General features: G+C 35.2%; 1 protein-coding gene across 1 annotated transcript; it reads right to left on the bottom strand.

The window, feature by feature from the left end:
• Positions 1-3,233: 3,233 nt before the first annotated feature.
• On the bottom strand, positions 3,234-19,471 carry LOC753011 (cell division control protein 45 homolog). The gene is made up of 18 exons (XM_001180929.4): positions 19,310-19,471; positions 15,745-15,897; positions 15,209-15,346; positions 14,592-14,663; positions 14,004-14,075; positions 13,524-13,631; positions 12,088-12,149; positions 11,602-11,652; positions 10,884-11,003; positions 10,435-10,506; positions 9,827-9,985; positions 9,164-9,218; positions 8,244-8,294; positions 7,233-7,288; positions 6,569-6,791; positions 5,913-6,034; positions 5,502-5,578; positions 3,234-5,009 (listed from the first exon to the last, which is right to left on the bottom strand). Exons 1-18 carry the CDS (start codon positions 19,358-19,360, stop codon positions 4,945-4,947), a joined length of 1,707 nt encoding a protein of 568 aa, XP_001180929.1. The 5' UTR covers positions 19,361-19,471; the 3' UTR covers positions 3,234-4,944.
• Between the last annotated feature and the right edge of the window lie 129 nt (positions 19,472-19,600).

The raw sequence follows: 19,600 nt of genomic DNA, 5'->3' as shown, positions 1-19,600 counted from the left end.
TCACTTGAAGAGATATTTCTTAATAAATCTAAAGTGTATTTGCGAAGAATATGGAACGAAGACAAAAACATATCTCTTTTTGATAGTTTGAGTAAGCTCAAAGTAATCTCTTTATGTGAAAATCTAATTGTGTCTATTGTGCCAGGAATGTTCCAGCAACTGCATGCCCTTGAAGTACTTAACCTGACCTCCTGTGGTATCAAAGAAATAGATTCAAATGCTTTTCGTGGACTCGCTTCTCTCCACACATTAATCCTCGAAAACAATAAAATTCAACAACTTCCAGTTCAATTGCTATCTGATTTACAAGGGTTACAATCATACAACATAAAGCGGAACAAGGTATACTTCCTCGATAGTGCGGTATTTGCGAATACAACTAACTTGACAGAGGTGATTCTTTCTGAAAATCAATTTGCAGCATTGAATCAAAGTACATTTCAACCTCTATACTCAACACTAACTTCGATTGACATTTCACAGAACCAACTGGATTGTAACTGTAACATTGCGTGGCTACTCTACTGGTTGAACAGCTCCTCAAATCTGAAACTTGTTGAAGAAAGCAAATCAATTTGCTCAATGTCATCACTAGAAAAAGTAAGAGGTAAACCACTGTTAACATTTGTTCCTCAAGAATTCTGTGGCCCCAATATCGGCCTCGTTTGCTCCATTCCACTCACAGCTGTCGGACTAGTTGCCATGATATTTTTGGTCTATCGCTATCGTTGGCTTGTCAAGTATAAACTCTTCTTGCTGAAGCTTGCCGTTGTTGGATACCAGGAAGTCTTGGATGCACGCGATCACGGTGACTTTGAATATGATCTCAACATCATGTTCATGGAGGATGACGAACAGTGGGTCCAGGAACACCTCAGACCAGTCCTTGAAGAAAGGCTTCCAAACTTTGACAGAAACGTCTTCGGTGATGACGACCTCATCATTGGCATGCACTACTTCGATGCGGTCTACCACGTTATTGAGAAAAGCTTCAAGACTGTCCTGCTTCTTAGCCGAGTTGCATTCCAGGACAACTGGTTCATGATCAAATTCCGTATAGCCTTTGAGCAGGTGAACGATGCTAGGATGGAGAACATTACAGTGGTCTTCCTCGAGGACATTGAGGATGCAGAGCTTCCATTCCTGGTGAGGCTGTACTTGAGTGAACGCAGGACCTACCTCTGGTGGGCGGAAGATGAGAGAGGCCAGGAGTACTTCTGGAATGAACTGATTCTGACTCTTCAGAGGGATAATATGAGATGGAATAATTTGATCCCAATAGAGTAAGGTGATACCAAGCTTTCTTGGCAGGGTCAAGAGAGCTTACATATTTCTTATGTTCCTTCCTTCTCTATCAGGGAGCCTTGATACGGCAACTGCAGACCTGCCAACCTCTGGAGTTCAAAAACTGTATTCTTTAATCCCAAAAGTTGTATTTTACTGACAAAAATTGTATTAAAAAAACAAAATATAGATCAATGCCTCTTACAGTTCCTACATACAGGGAGACATTTTTTTTATGGATCATTGGTTAAATATGCATGATTTCGTCATGGCTGGTATGTTCAATGAACCAATGAACATCCCCAAATTGCTGATGTGAGATGCATGTAGGATACTTTACAGGACAGAATGGCACACACACACACACACACACACACAAAAAAAATATTTTATTGAGGAAAATCGTATTTACTTATAAAAAAACTGAAGAAATACGATTAAAGGTAAAGACCAGTTATGGTCATGCGATTGCATTGTGAAAGAAACGTTGTGGAATCGATCAGAAAAGGTTGATCATCTAGCACCTAGCATCTGCAAGGTTCTGGAATCATCAAAATGATAAGAAATTTGGCCCATTCTTCGTAAAGTTACAAGCACTATACACAGAAAGATGTATATGGGACTATCCTATATCTCTCACAGACCATGAGAGAAACAAATTTACCAAATATAATGAATTAGTTGGCGGTTTCCCGGCAAATTTTTTATCATCATGTATTAGTCAAAACATATTCTTTCACATGATTGGTAATGAGAGCTTCCATTTCATTTTTTGAAATTGGGGCGTTTCCAATACTGGTCTTTACCTTTAAATCGCTGGTTGGCAGCTCTACAACTGCTACTAAGAAGGAATTGGAGGGAAGTGACAAGTCAATTATCTTTTATCCAAGGGCACTTTGTTGTTTTTGTAATTTTTTGTATATATTTGAGATGTATGGTAACAGCAACAACTCTTCCTGATGATAAAATTTAGTTCATTGGCTCTATGAGGCATAATTGAACCAAATTTTTAGTGGCATCTTACAACCCATCCTAACAGAATTGTTTTCGGTCTATATGTTCTGTAATGTCCAATTATACTACTCCCAATGTACACAGTTTTGTGCATGGGGTAAGCGGGGTGAAATCAATCTGAATAGGGACCGTTTCAGGGGCTAAACCTGAATGGTTATGCTGTAACTTTTCCCCAATGTTTTAGATGGCATCGGTGGCAAAAAGGGGTCAGATTTCATGAGTTTGATGATGCAACTACTATTGAGCCAGGGTTCAAGACTACTGACATCATGAACATTGAGCCTGTGAATACCCTAGCACTTTTCTCACTTTTGAATCTAGACTAAGTATCAATAGAACAGACAATTGTATAACAAATTACAGCTAATCAATTTTCTTTATCGTAATGACATATACATGTACATGCTTTATTTCCACAAATAATAGATAAATATGTTTTTTACAGTGATATAAGAGTGTAAGTAACACAAGCGCCCCGTCTTATAAAGAGTTGACATCAACCGCAACTTATTTGTAATCGATATCAATCGCAACTATGAACATAAGAGATAGTGGACTTCAAACTTGCATTTGATCCAAATCAATCACAACTCTTTATAGGACAGGGCCCACGATTGACAAATGAGTAATTATCCTACGTGATAAAGTTGAAGAGTTTGTTTCAGGACTTAGATTTCTTACACACAATGTATTTTGTAAAATGTTATTAAAGATAATTTCTTATTCCTATACACATGCACTGAAAAAAAAGTATGTATGCATGCACATCATAAATAGCCATACAATATAAATGAACCTCTGATGTTCTATTCATAGCATTACAATATACACTGCTCTGCCGCTATACTCGTAGTTGTATTTCCATAAGGACACATCCCCAAGGAAATAGTACTACTCCATGGTGCCTGGACGAAATACAGTGTATATTAGTTTTATATCCCTTATTATTGAATTATTAGGTTTATTATGAAAAATATATACGTCAAGGAAAGTAATGGCCTAATTATCTTCGTACTACTATTTAGTGATGTCACAGGAAAATAAGGTTATTTTAGTCAGCCAGCGAGAATTAAAACTTGCCTGTGCTGCTGCTTCGCAGACGGCAGTCCAATCGTATACATGTATATATAACTTGGCTGTTTGTAAATGCAGCTGAGAGCAACTCACTTGACCGGCCAGATAAGAAGTAATGTCTACAAGCATGCACAACTGATCATTACGAATTTGCAAACTAGTGAAAACTTATCTTATTCTAAAGGAAATGAAAATGAAATTTAGTTACAATGTTACTCTTTTAAAAAAGGTCACATAAACGGTTCTGGACCAATCCTTGAATAGGAAATTCTCAGAGGGGGGTTTATTCTTATCTTATCTTATCTTACTTATATATGTGGTAGCCACTCCAACACAAGGACGCAACACATATAGTGTATACTCTATTTTTTATACAATTGCATGTATTTACAAATAAATGTATCAAAAAACATCTATTTACATAATATGTACAAGGGAACTAGCATTAACATGCTATAAATCATAGTTAATATTATATAACAGAAATCCATTTATTAAAGGTATATGATGCATTTTAATGCACATATGGACAAACAATATAAATACAGTAGTGTAATTCTAAACATTTCCCTGAATCATGGTCTATATTTGCATTATCTATCAGGTGCTACATGTAGTTCCTCCCAGCACCTAATGCTAGACACATGCATGTTTCTGGTGCCGGTTAATCAAGTGCAAATGGGGCTCAAGCAATCCATCTTCATACGCCAGTGCCTTTCAATTTTCTGGAAAGATTACTTATTTTAATATCAAAAGAGTTCTTGGAAAGACACACATTCGACTGGCCCAAGATTGATCTCTAGATGAAAAGGATGTACAATTAAACAGAAGGAAATATAATAGTCTGTTCTTGTATAGCGCATAACACATTATGGTATAAAGTCTCTATTCGCTTCCAAAGAGCTTTGGAAATTATTACCCTAGCTTTGGCTCCGGCAGCCGTTATCAGCGCACAGTGTATGTCAAGGAATAATCCTCCTAGGTACCAATTTACCTCACCTGGGTTGAGTGTGGCAAATGTAGATTAATATCTTGCCAAAAGACATTAGTACTGCGGCGGGACTAGAAACGCAGACGTTGTGAACCACAGTCCGGTGACATATCCACTTGACCACGACAACTCTATGCTAAAAAATGCTAAATCCTGTTCAAGGGTAACACTATCATACAGAAATCCAAATGTGAAGACTTGTACAATGTAAATACTTACAGTTAACAATTACATTATCATACCCCTTGAAAATTTGATGTTTTTTGGCTTTTTGGTTGTAATTCAAGGATGAAAGGTGGATTGGTTGAATTAGGGCCTTCATTGAATATTATTTGATGTAAGCTGTAATATGTCACATTCTCAAGAAACACAATTTCGGATAAATGAACTGTTCACATACTTAAAATGTTTAAAACTTGGTAAAGGTATGAGTAATTTAGTTGTTAACTGTATATTAGATTTAAATTTACAACTATTCATGATTCCATTAAGAGACATAGAGAATTGTACCTTGTTTGCCTACAGGTTTAAACTTGTCTGCACCATTGAATTTACCTGGTTGTTTTCTTATGTTTGTTTTCCTATGATAACAATGATATCAGAGCATCAAAGAACTTGCTTCTGTCTCCTGTCTTTAGCTCCATAACTGTACGATGAGAAAGAGGGGAGACAGAGATAAAGATAGGGAGAGTGAGATAGAGAGGGTAGAGAAGTGGGGGGAGAGAGAGATAGAGAAAGAAAGAAAGAAATATGGGGAATATAAAGAGAGTAAAAAAAAAATGATTGAAGAATGAAGGTAACATAATATATAAAACAAAGATGAAATATTAATTTGTATTTATCAAAATATTTAGCAGCACTCGGTCCTACATTGTCTCAGGGGCAATACACTGGTAATTCTAGAAATGAAGATTTTGATATCTTCAAATTTGTCACTGTTAAATGCCATGCCAAATCATTGTAGTTTTTGTATCATAGGCAATACAAATATGAAGTGAACTGCATAAACATATATGGTCACATTGAGTGACTACCTTTGCCTATCTGCAAATGGCTGCCACCAGTTTCTACCTTTCATTGGGGAGACAAGATATTATGATATTATCTGTAGAAAAACTAATGAACCAAATATACTTACTTGATGAATCAAAGTGGTTGTGAAGAGTCCTTGAACCAGTCTTCTTTCCAGCTTGCTCAAAAGCACGGCCAAAGAAACTACAAAGAAACATAGCAAAAGTAATTTATTACTTCATTGGATATGATTTGATTTTGGACTAATGTGCATTTTTGCCACACTCAACCCAATGTTTTAGAGTTGATCAAAATATAAGGAGTCTACAAACACAGTGGTGTAAGAAAACAGAGTGTCTAAACAATTGGGGTTTCAAAACACTTGGGTGTCAGAATATAGATGTGTCTCAACATAATTCCTTTGTATTTTATAAGGTACATTATTAAGTATTTGCATGTTTTTTAAGTAAGAATGTGGGGAAAAAATGAAATGAAATGAAATAAAGCAAATGAAACTACTCTGGCTGGTGGTACTTACTTTCTTGAAGACTGCTCCAGCTCCGGTAGAGGAGGAACCCCGATCACCAGAGATGTGCCTGTCTCGGAGTTGAGAGGGGCTGTCATCACCAATGGAAGGTTCTTGGCTTTCTTGCTCTTAGACTGTCACAAGAAAATTGGAATTAGAGAATGAAAAATAAAACGTTGAAATGAAAACAAGAAACTTGCAACTATTCCAGTTTGAAGGACCAAAGCACAAAACATGCAACAGGGTAATAAAAACAAAAAAGAAGAAGCTTGAAATGTCCACTGCCTAAGACTTAGCCTCCAAGTTATGCTGTATTAAGTACAAGATGACTACAATTCAATCAAATTCAATTCAAATGTTATTGATTATAATCCAAACAAGTAGGATCAGTCTCAATTTTGTAATAATTAATTGATAACAAAATTCAAAATTACATATTATATAATATAGTAATAATTAATATTTTATAAAAATAGACAATTAAAAAATCAAACAACAAAACAAACAATAATCTACTAAACTCATTTATAGTTGTATCTCTATCTTACAATAGACTTGATATTGCACTACATGATTATATAAACTCTTTCACTCCCCTTTTTTTTCAAAAAAGAAATGATTTCAACAACAAATAAAAAAAAATCAAAAAAATCACAGACTCGACTCACCATCTTAACATAGGCCTCCAGAGCAAACCTTGCCAGCATGGACAGACAGTTGGGATGGGCAAAGAACTTGGTCTCCGGTGTCCCCTCAGGCAAAAAGGCGTAGAGGAAAGGTCCAGCACTGACCACTTGACCCATGTCCAGTAGGCTCTGGACCTGAATGACCACGGCCTGAAGCTGGAGTTTAGATGCATCCAATCCCTTGTGTAATTTGTCGATGTACGACCTGTGGGAAAAGTTTCAGCATGATTTACGACCCAGTCCCAACATAGCAACAAAGCTAACTTAAGATATACCAACAAATATATTTGAGTGGTTCCAACATTAAAAGCCTGAATTGACAAAGGTTTGATTTAACCCATGGCATATAAACTCATATTTAAAACCTCCACAATACATTCAAATAACAGTAAACTTATATACATGAAGGGAAATATCACCGGCCCTCTGTGCATGAGTACACATACATACTATGGAGGTTTTGGCCCTCAGTTGAGATACACGTTTTTTGATGAACTTGGGCGGAAGAGTTAGCTCTCAGTAAGATAAAATAAAAAGCAGGTGTTCAGATGATGTCGTAAATGTGTGTACATGTATGCATGGCCCTGTTACAAAACAAAGTACCAGTTATTCTTTACTGTATCTTAAAAATAACACTAATATTTACCTTGAAAGACAATCTAGTGCATCCAAAAACCTCTCCTCTGATGACTTGTTCTTGTCCTGTGAATAAAATAATGTAAATAAATAAATACACATGTAGTTTAACTTCCAATAGTCAAATTGAATATAGTTCTTTCACTTAAAATTAGAGCAGAATGTATATCGTTTGTTCAAAGCCTGTGGGAAAGTATATGAGTTAATTCCCTTCTGCCTCCAAACAGACGATATCCTATGGGGGAACAAATGTCCATATGCATAAAAGTCTGATCGGTTTGTCACAGAAATTTGAGATGAATATCATTCGTTGAATGTTTAGTTGCCATGATTGTTACCTACTAAAAGTCAAATCCATAAAATGTTTAAAGACCCTGTTGAAAGTGAAAAATGAAATAGACTAATCATATCAACGGAAAGCCTATGAGCCAAAGATTACAATACTATCAATTATATGCAATTTGTCTGTCAGAGGAGTAACAGCTCTCTGAAAACTTGAAATCTAAACCTTTGAAATCAGAAGTTTTCAACCTAAAAACTATTTATCGAGTTGATGACATCATATAACGTGGAGTACACATATTCACAATGACTTTGCATTAATTAAGCATGGCTCATCGCCTCAGCTATATAGGGGAGTCGATCAGGTCCACATGTTATGTCGTCACCGTAAATGCGGCAAATTTGACCCGTTGACCCGTAATTTTGAGGGGTGAAGGAAACAAGGCTTTCATTTGCTTTTGTACAATACTGAAAGGGAATTCATTTTTCATTCTGTTATCAGTTAACTTATCAGGCTCATAAGTGTTTCTGCTTGAGGAAGGAAAAACAGCTACTATTTATCTGATCACCTACATGTAACAAAAAGACATTCCATGGTGGACAAAAAGACACACAATGGCGTTTTTAACAATGCTAAAAATTGGCATCAAGTGGACAATATTGGTCCACATAAAGGCAAGACACAAAGGACAGCAAGTAGAAGGAAAAAAAAAAGTCTGAGAGGACAGAAGATACTTACCACTGATTCTAAGATGGCTTCTACTGCATATGCAATATCAAAGGCACAGAACTGGGTAGAGATGGGGAAAAAATATTATGAAATGCAGACAATCCTATAATGAAATTGCAATTATTTCTAATAAACTGTGTGAACCTTTTATTTCTTATAGAACATCTACTCCTGAGTTGGCTTATAAGGATCAGCTTTGTCTTTGCTTGAACAATCCACCATAAATAACTGAATGTAATCATAGACAACCCCCATTAATGATTAATTGATCAGTACCGCCCCTCTTTGAATTACCCCAAGAGTTCCCTCTTTTACTTCAGATAAATGCCCCTTTTTCTTTCTAAGTCCCGTTAAGTAATGAAAGATATTTTATTCATCGGGTTTGTAATAAATTAAAACTGTGACTGCATATCTCTTCGCATTCGAGAAGCCCTGAATTATATTTACCCCTTGCAATTTCCTCGAGGCAATTAAAGTTATAATTTTCAATAACCGTTTCTCTACTCCCACGATCATCAAACATTCTGAACAGAAAGTTCCCACATAGTCCCCCCTCTCTCTCTTTCTCTCTCTCTCTCTCTCTCTCTCTCTCTCTCTCTCTTTCTCTCTCTCACTATCTCTCATTCTCTCTCTCTCTCTCTCTTTGTTTTTCTGTCTCTCCCCCTCTCTTTCTCTCTCTGAGGTATGAAGTATGAGGTATGAAGTACATATGTATGCCTATTGACAAGCCACAAATGTATTCATATCAATTTTCATTAGGACAGATTGCTCAAACATAGCATACATGTAATATTCATATATTTCACCACAAAATAAATCGAGCACTCAATAATAAAAAAAGTAGTTTGCAATGAGACAGATTCAGCAATGCAATCTTCTGCCTGTAAATATGAGATTCCTGATAAATACATCATTAATTTTTCTCTCACCTTATTCTTGAATCCATACTGAGCAAGGAACGATGGTAACGTAATGTTCTCCAGTCTGTGAATAAAAGGTAAACTCATAATGCTCAAACATACTATTCATGCATGGCATGCAAAACAGTGACTCAATACACCTGTCAAATGCACTGGATATCATTTGCTTTTAGTCAAAATGCCATGATAATGCACTAAACCATTCAAGGGATTTCTTCCTACTACAGATGAATTGAGATTGGCAAATGTTGATTAATATCTAATGCGAAGGAGTTGTACAATACATTCTATGGAAACAACTGCTCCATTGTAAATTTCCTACAGTACACTAACTGGGTTGCTAACTACAACCATGGACCAAATACTATACCTAACCTTAAACGAAACCTAAAACTGGTTATTCTTCACTCGATATCTTTGATATTATATAAAGTCTAGAGCATTCTAGCCAGAACAAATGTTGGAGCACCACATAACGACCTAAATTCTACCTAAAGCAAAGAGATTTGTACCCCATACCCTGTGGTCCATAGTCATATCATTCTGCATGTAACATTATCTTGAAATGAAATTTAACAGAAAACTTTGAAAAACAAAGACAATTACTGACTCTCTAATGACAAGAGTGTTTTTATAAAAACCCATTAAATATTTGATCAAAAATTGGCCTACCCAAACTTTCTTGCCGAGCTTTCCAGGAGCTCCCTAATGCTGTTCTTGTAGGTGATGTCCATAGCGGAGAACTTCTGCTGACATTGAGCCAGAGGCAGACCCATGTCGGCCAAGAACTCATTCAGCTTCTTCTGACCTTTCAGTGTCCATAGCTTGAGGCTGGAATGAAAAGAGAAGCGACAATATACAAGGTATTATGTATTACATTTTGCAAGTTTTTGGTACTGCATGTATAATCTATGATCACAACTATCACACGAACACCTACAGGAGCTAGCACAACCAATAAAGCTACAACTATGCACTTGTAATCCCACTCCTATATTTCCTACACTTTCATATTCATCACCACACAGCGTTGATCATTCTGCTGATGCGACTTTTGAAATGTATCATGAATCCCATTATATATTTCTACTCCTCCTTTTCTTTTTCAATTTTTTTTTCTTCTTCTTCTTCTCCCTATTTTTCTTTTCCTTCCCCCTCCTTCTTTTCATTCTTCCTCTTCTTCTTCTTCTTTTTTTGTCTTCTGCTCTTTTTTCTTCTTCTCCTCTACTTCTATTTAATCTTGTGACGGTACTTTTAGAGTACAAGTACATTTTACTCACTTGCATGCTGTGTATGATGAGTGCTTCAAACTCTCAAAGATAGACCAATGTCTGTACAGAACTAGTTGGAGACTAAAATCATCAACGGTTAAGGAATAAACCACCTCTTGGTTAAAAAAAAATGAAAGACAAGAGCTTTCTTATGAAATTCCCCCTCTCTCTTCATAACAATTAACAATACTACCATTTTTATTTTGCATAGTTATTTAATTCTAGCGTCATATTCGAATGCATCTAGCTCATAATAAGCCACTATATGTAATTTCTAGTCCAAGTGGCAGCCATTTAAAAAAAACAAGCTGGAAGCCTTCTTCAAAAATCGCATGAAATGATTGTCATGGTGGGGACCCACTCTGAATATTTTAAAAAGGCAGAATGCTAACATGAATAATGTTTGTAAATGTTAATTGTTCCATGTTATTTTTATTATCATTTCATGGAAAGGATACTCAGGCAAGAAGGAGATCTTCATGGTGTTGACCGAGACAGTGTTTTCTTCGTCTTCTCCTCTATGGTTGTGACGCGCAACATGACGATTCAATTCTGTCACATCCGATACATACTTCTCCCTGTCATAAACATTCATTAAGAAACATTGTGGAAAATTTAGATCAATTCAACAGTGAACATAGAAATTATTACTTCTTTTTTGTTTACACAAAATGGAATTCTCTTTCTGTCATAAACAATAAACATTTACAACTGTTAAGAGACTGTGGAAAATCTAAATAAATTCTGTAGTATTCATGTAACGTTTGTTACACAATTTCATCACAGGATGGAATTCACTAGCATGCATTAATGCATGGTGTAACAGGGTTTCAATCTGCCCTAACCATTGCTATATATGTACTAGCATGTTAGGAAGAAAGAACATACTTGTGTGATAAAGATATCTCTTGACATCATATATGATTAGGTCTGGTTCAAGGCTTTATTTATAAATGGAAAGAAGAAAAAAATCTGTTATCTATCAAGGAGATTTCATTTCTTTTTTTCCCCAACATTTAAATGTGAATTTATATATCACTTTGCTCCATTTTGGTGAAGACAAAATTAACACAAAAAGAATTCATTTATAACACATTATTCATAGTTAAAAAAAACTTTTTTCTTTACTTATCCCTACTAATCTTATCATAAACTAAATGATGATTGAAATCTTACCTGTCAATCTTCTTGTGAATGAGTTGATCTGTAAGCCCTACGATAGCCCACCTGATCAACGGATAAGCATTCATAATTACTTTGTTTGCTCTTGTTTACAAAGTACATCAAGACCAATAGAATACATTTTTTACATAATGAACCATACAAAACTAGCAAATCAAGATAAGATTGGATAATTAGAGGCTAATAACCTTCATTCATCTTTGCTTTGGATTAGTTCCAGCCACAGGCCAAATTGAGGTTAAATGTAGTATACACATAGCACTACAGCAGCAGAAACGGTTCTGCTATTATGTTACTGATTCATTGACTATTAACTGACAAAAACAAAACAACAAAGATAGAACGTTTATCTTCTAAACTTCCAATGGTCACTTTTTTGTATCTATTTCAAAGCAATTTGATATCAGGATGGTGTTCCAAAAAAGGAAAGAAAGAAATAATGTACTATGTAAGGTACTTAATCAAAGCTGTAAAACTTACCAAAGCAAGTCATTAGTGTCCTTTGACTTCTTCCATGCTAAGTTATACATCACCACAGCAGCCTAACAATGATAACAAAAGAATAAAAAATGCATAATTCATTTCTTTATGTGATCATATTAATAGGCAATTCATGGTCAAGACAATCAAAGGTGCAACATTTTTCACTAAGTTTGATATCAATGTTTCATTGTGAAATAACATTTGATTACAGATTTTTGAAATTATTATGCTAACAAAACTTTGATACAAAAAGAGACTTTAATGAACAAAGAATGTTACAAACAATATTTTTGTATGCATAGTTTGATAGGATACACTGCACCGGAGAGAGCGAAGTCTGGGACTATAATCATGTACAGTAAAAATCTGAATGAGGGTGCCAGTAAGATGGCATTATATTTTGTTTCAATACCTTAATATTAAATTCTCAACTTAAAGATAAAGTTGAGTACTGGTCATGCGATTGCATTGTGAAAGAAATGGTGTGGAATCGATCAGAAAAGGTTGATCATCTATCATATAAGTATTGGTGTGTAATGCAAGGTTCTGGAATCATCAAAATGATTAGAAATTTGACCAAGTCTTGGTAAAGTTACAAGCACTGTACACAGAAAGAAGTATATGGGACTACACGAACATGTGGCATAAAAATCTGTCCCTGTTTGTATGCTGTTACATGCCATATTGAGAATATTAAAGGTAATACAAAGTTTTGGGAAATTTTGAAAATTGGGTGGATAGTGAATCTTTACAATTTTGATATATTTTTATGCCCCTGTGGATGTATTATAAGCACTAAAAAAATTAGCCCCTACAACACTTCTGTTTTCGAGAAAAATTGAATATAAAAATTTACCGGTGCTCCCGGTAAATGTTGATAAATTTCAAATAGCGCCTACGGCCGTACAATGGTAGCTGCGACCATGAAAATCTCAGAATATGTAGTTGGGATATATAATTTCCAAACGGGAATAGCTAATCGGTCGATTTTAGTCAAGAAGCATTGTTTCATAGCTAAATTAATATCTTGACCTTGAGAGGGAGCTATACAACATAAAGAGTTTATTATTTATAATTTCATAACTTTAGACTCGATTTCAACCGCGACAACGATCAATGTATGTTGTAGGACCGCATATGCTTCCAATATGTTAATTTGAACCAAATTCATGACCCCATACCAAAACTTTGTAATACCTTTAAGGCATTTGAAGAGCCATGTTTTTCAGGGAACATTTTTTCTCTGATGTTCTTCCACACTTGCATAATATCAATGATAACGCTCACAAATTATTTGTCACCTCTTCCCAGAACTCATGCCTTCTCTTTAAGCCTTGAGATATTTTTTTTTTTTTTAAATACATTAAAATCATAAATATTCAAACCCTTTCTTCTGGATATAACAGTGAGAAAGTTGTATACCCATTACTTACAGAAGAACCATAATAGGAAAACTCTTCGTAGTCAAACAGGATCTTGCTTCTTTTATCGTCCCAGTTTCTCCTCTCCTGTCGTCTGTTCATTTTCCGTACCAGAGCATCCTGCATATAAAACATAAATGGATTTAGGGATAGAAATTTATCTAAAAAAAGTTTCTTCTAGAAGCATGAATATTTAATCTAGTTTTATTTTTTCATGCACAAGAAAGATTTAGAATACGGCATACAACTGTAACATAAGCTCTCCCTCAGTGCATGTAAGCTTCATTAAGTGTAATAAAGTGATAACAAATGACTTCTGTTAATTTGTTTTGTAGTATGGATATTTTGGCTGGTAGACTGGTTATTTGTAAACAGTTCATTTCTGTACTCATACTTTACTTTCATCATGTGGGCTGTGTCTTTGAATACCCATTTTAGATACAAGTCAAATATTATACATCACAGCAACATGTAGCAATTAATAATACATACCTCATCATATCTTCTTCTCTTGCCCGTTGGTTCTGATGAGTCACTTTCCGCCCCAGAGTCATCACTGTCCGACTACAAAAATTTAACAAAAAGTCACAAAGACTGTTCATTATAATCTCTCAAAATAATGGGCCTTTGTTATTTACAAAATTTCACAATTTAGTGATACTACATTTTTAATGATATGCTACAAATGTTTGGTTTTTGTTATGAAAAATTTGATTTACATTTTAGCAAAACTATTCGGTAATTGAAATTCTACTAAAAGAATCATTTACCTCATAATTTTTGTATTTATTCAACCAACCATAAAATAACATCAAATGAAAACAATAACAGTATATCAATTGAAAACAGTAAATAAAATTATGGTTAGGAACACCGAAAAGAAAAATGCTTGTAACATGGTATCCCGACAGAAGAGTTCTTCATACGATGGAATATTCAAAATTACGGGCCTTTGTTTTTACCATATGATTCACATTTTTAATGACATGCTACAGGATATGGGGTTTTGCTATGGATAATTAGATTTATATTGTAGCAATACTATTCTGTAATTGAAATTCTACTGAATAAATCTTTTACCTCGTCATCTCTGAAGACTTCTTCATACGATGGTATATCAAAGTCATCATCAGGGCTCATCAAAAGTTTGATCTGTATTACAAAACAACACATACAAATATATTAAAATATTGTACTGGACAAAGGGATTTTAGTTTCTGGCATCTGTATTTTTTTCTTGCAGGCTGAAAGAGCCCTCTGTATGCTCTGCATAACATACATATCTTTTGAATACTTCTACATTTGTCATTTAATCTTTGAAGAGAACAAAAGAGCGATTCCTCCAAAATGTCTGCAGGAAGTTAGAGGTACATTTGTAACTCCACTGCAATTCGAGATGAATAAACCATTCTAGCTTGCAGCATTCACATTTAATTGTTGAATATATTGATGTACTTTTTGTCTGGATAATTACTTCAAACTCAAACTCAACTCAAACAAAAGAGTCCATAGCATTTTCGTAAAATTATTAATTTTTCTTATATAATCTTATAATGAATCTGGTTGATTTGTTAAGTCATTCTCAGCGATTCAGTCCTTTGACTGCCTAAGTTAGTGAATTCGAACGGTTGTCTTGTTGTATTTATCCAACGAAATGATTCAATACCATGGGAGAGGAATTTCAAGGACTGACTGACCTGGGTTTCGTTGTAGATATTCCACAGATGGAGAGGTCGATGGCTATCACATATGAAGAAGACTACATTTTCATCAGGTTGCAACGATTCCAGCAGATTTACAGTCCCGCCACAGTTTATCAGCACCACATACTTGAGCTGAAGAAGACAAATACCAGTAATTGATATTGTAAATATCAATACATAAAACCCACTGCATCTCTTAAATTTTTTGTTCAACCAACAAGAAAAAAACTAGGTGGACTGGCCATAAAACTCTTTGGTGTTGCCTTGTGAAAAGGATACTCAGAAAGCATACCGTAAGCCTTTCAACTTTCGGATGGTGACATTAAAGGTCGGTCCCCAGACGTAAATAATCAAATCTGATTAATAGTTGATACACATCTGTAAAAACTCAATTACACACACACACGCCTCCAAAACGGTTTTGGGTCTCTTAAACTACCCTACAGAAATACCACAAAGACAGTTTCCTTTTTGATTTGGACCAAGGGTAAACACCGTTTTAAAAAAAGCCTGGATTAGAGGCGACCTACCTGCTCAGAGTGTTCCAGGAAAGCTTGTTCTACATCGTCTTTGCCTGATACAGGAACCAGGGTGTACTGAACGTGATCCCATTGGAGCAAAGTCTGGAGGATCTTGCATGCACATATTGCATCAACGTCATCAGCAACTAGGACCAACACCCTCTGTGGAGAGAGAAACAAAAAAATATTCTTGATTTAAAGGTTTTAGCTTAAATGTCATTGCTTCCCATTCTGTGATTTCTAGGCAATCCAAAGTTAAGATCAAGAGTGATTATTTTTTGTCTGTTTGTTTTTCTTAATGTTTTTCAATTGTTGCCCTTATACTGCATCAACATCATCATGCACACACAGTGCACACACAAACTCTCTATTAGTTGGAAACCATCCCTATTAAATTATGCAAAAAAACATCATTAAGTCTGTTTAGATCAAGATGTGCTGACGGGGGAAACGAATTAAAAAAAATTGCCAGCCCATGGCACGAGGCATGATCATGTCAAATCTTTTCCCTTTCTTTTAATGTAAATGTAAATGTCTGATCTGTGCCTGTGAGATTGTACTGTTAATGCAGTTTTTATTTTGACTTAACTGAAGTGATGATGATATTAAGGTAAAATATGATATTAATATTACTCCTGTAACTTCTTAGCTGTAAAGTGCAATGCCAATAATAATAATAAAAACAGCACTTATATTTTATAACTTATAAAGCACGTTCCAAGCACGTCTCTTAGTCTTAGCGCTATAACAAACACAATACAATTTTAAAAAATTAAACAATTACATATTAAACAAAACAAAAAATTACAAATAAACCTACAAAAGTCATAGGTCTATAACAATACAATAATAATACTAATAGTCAATGCATATGGAATATTATAGGCCTAGACTCGACTACATCAAATGTGAACAGAGTAAAGGTAATCATCAAAACAAAAGCAATTTTGAACAATTGTGTCTTAACTTCTTATTCTTAAGACAAGTTTTGAATTGGTTGACAGTTTGACAGGTTTTGACATGTGCAACCTAAACAGTAAACTAAAACTTAAGTCTTAACTAAGTTAAATTTAACAGTTATAACCATACAAGATTTTGATTTTGTATCAAAAATGACAAAATGATCAGCGCTTGTTCAGAAGCCTATCCAAAATTTGACCCATAACTCTGTCGTGGAGATACCTTACTAAAACAGTACTAAATATTCATTATGTTTATTACCTGTTTCATAATCATGTCAATTTTCTTGTTATTTTTGGAGTATTTTTCGGATAAACGTTGATATTATTATTAGTATACACTTTTTCACAGGTTTCACGGCAAACCGCTGCACAATACAAGCACATACTGAAGGTGGGTTGCGGGCAGGCGCACGCGCGCCTGTGTAAAGTTAGTTATCTACCGCCGTAATGAGGCAGGGCGCGACAAACCCGCTTGCCCGACGTCCCGGGGCAACCAAATTGAGCCGTCGGGCAAGTAAATCAAATTATCACTTGCCCGATTCGGGCAAGTGATACTTTTACAGTAATTTCCTAGTGTCCAAGAACTCTACCATTCACCCGTCAACTTCTTACCCGTCGTCAAAATCCAGAAGCAAAAAAGCGATCGTTCCGATTTCGAAAAAACTTCACAGACAGCTAGCCAGCTCAGCTAGCTCAGCGCGCATGCAACAGTGACACTTCAAGCCATGAATGCCGCTCCGCCTCCACGCACGGCCGGCCGTGAGCTAGCTAGAGACAGCTAGCGCGATCGTACCAGCTGCGAGCTTATTCGCGCTCTCTCTCTCTAGCTCTGCAGGCCGCACCGACAGGCCTATGCTATTCTCTGATTGCCGATTGGTTGAATCACGCCAAATATGACGTCATTATTCTAGGGAAATGAACACGTGCGAATCGGAATGGAATAAACAACAGGGATTTTCTAGTAAGTACAAAAAGTCAAATGTTTGATATTTATTCATAATGACTGTTAATGATTGTGAACATATTATTTAAAACTCGCTGCTCATATAAATCAGATGAATGTTTTTGTCTCGTTTTCAATTTATTACTGCGGTCTCAAGATCCGACCGAGCGAGTCATTTTGATAATAGTATCGAGACCCCCAGAATATAAGCCGTTGTTGTTTTGTTTTCATGGTTTTAGCGACGTTGTTTAGTCTAGTTTTCGCATACTTATCCGAGATTTATCGTAAAATATCTTCAATATTATTATTTAGTAAGAATTTACAAATTTTGGCATGATATTTATAGCAGTGAATGATGAAATAAAAATGTCCGTACTTTATTTAAAATAGTTGATTACCCATTATTTACATGACGTTTCTTGATGGAAGAGTTGACCCAAATTATTAACAGCTGAAAATTAGCCTACGTTTCCAAATGACAGCGGCTTGCACAGACACACATGTGATGTTGCACCATGGTACATGTGGCTACCATTAATGACATGTTTGTATCATATTTTTTACAACAGGGTCATTATGCTTTTTTACATGACTGAATATTAAAAACTTAAACCTGCTTGAACCATTCTACCTTGCCGAGATTCATGTGAATCTGATTATTTATGGAGAATCAATAAAATGCGTTTTTTAAACCTTCAACCATCCTTTGTTGACCATTTTCTTTGACATATTAGGTTATTATTCAGTACAGTTACACTGTACATGTATGTGCATTAATTTGCTATCTAAAACACTAACTTATCATTACGAGATAATAAATGCTTTAACCTCGAGTCCTTTTTCGCTTTAAAGTTTTGGGCAAGTGGAAATATTGTTTGGGCAAGTAAATTGAAAACCCACTTGCCCGACAGGGCAAGTGGTGAAAAAAATTCTTGTAGCACCCTGTGAGGATCTGAGACATTACGGTAGATAACTTCAAACAGGCACTCGCCCGCCCGAAACCCACCATCAGTATGCACTTGTATTGTGCAGCGGTTTGCCATGAAACCTGTGAAAAAGTGTATACTAATAAGTAATATCAACTTTTATCCGAAAAATACTCCAAAAATAACATGAAAATTTACACGAAACAGGTAATAAACTAGATAGTTAGACCCTAACTTTATATTAGATTCTAACGTTAGGCTTAGTCATAACGACTTTGAACTCATGATCTTTATTTGGACATTTAATGAATATTTACTCCATTTTGGGTATGTTTTAATAGAGTATCTCCACGCCGGAGTTACGGGTCAATTTTGGGTAGGCTTCTGAACAAGCGCCAAATGATCAATCTTTGAGACTGAGTTTGACTTAGTTTGATTTTGAATCAATCATTTTTTTTGTATCATTGCTAAAGTAGACTTGAAAGCCTAAGGTCCAAGCAGAAATAATATTAGAAATAACGGAAGTAACTCTAATTGCCTGATGACCAGCTTTAATTGAGAGTTTGAGACTTGTGTCTTTTCTTGAGTTTTGTGCCCATTTCCAACAACAAAAGTAATATAAAAATAACAAACATGGAAAAGCACATATGGGACCGGACTTCAAATGCGACGATGCGAATCAACAGAAATAAAAATAATTCTTTTTAAGTCTATATTTTGAAAATACAGTATAAAATACTTACATGATGTAAAATGACGTCATAGAATTGTGTCCGTATATCTGTAATGAACATTTTGTTTCTAAATAAGGAATAAATATGTGCAAATCTGGCGACAAAGTCAACGAGCTTCAAATCATTTTTCCCGCGAGATGAGGTCAAGAGGTGAAGTACTGAAGCTAGAGGATATATAATGGATTATTAAGTTAACAATTTAAAGACAAGCCATTATAAACTGTTGTATGGATTTTGTTTGGTTTTCTTATTTTTTCTTCTCCCATTTTTTTCTTCGTCCTCTTCTCTCTACTTATTTTT

The sequence above is a fragment of the Strongylocentrotus purpuratus genome, unplaced genomic scaffold (genome assembly GCF_000002235.5).
Source record: "Strongylocentrotus purpuratus isolate Spur 01 unplaced genomic scaffold, Spur_5.0 spur5_scaffold_2, whole genome shotgun sequence".
Taxonomy (NCBI): Eukaryota; Metazoa; Echinodermata; class Echinoidea; order Camarodonta; family Strongylocentrotidae; genus Strongylocentrotus; species Strongylocentrotus purpuratus.
Note: the sequence above shows the minus strand (reverse complement) of the source record. Positions and strands in the feature narration are given on the sequence as shown.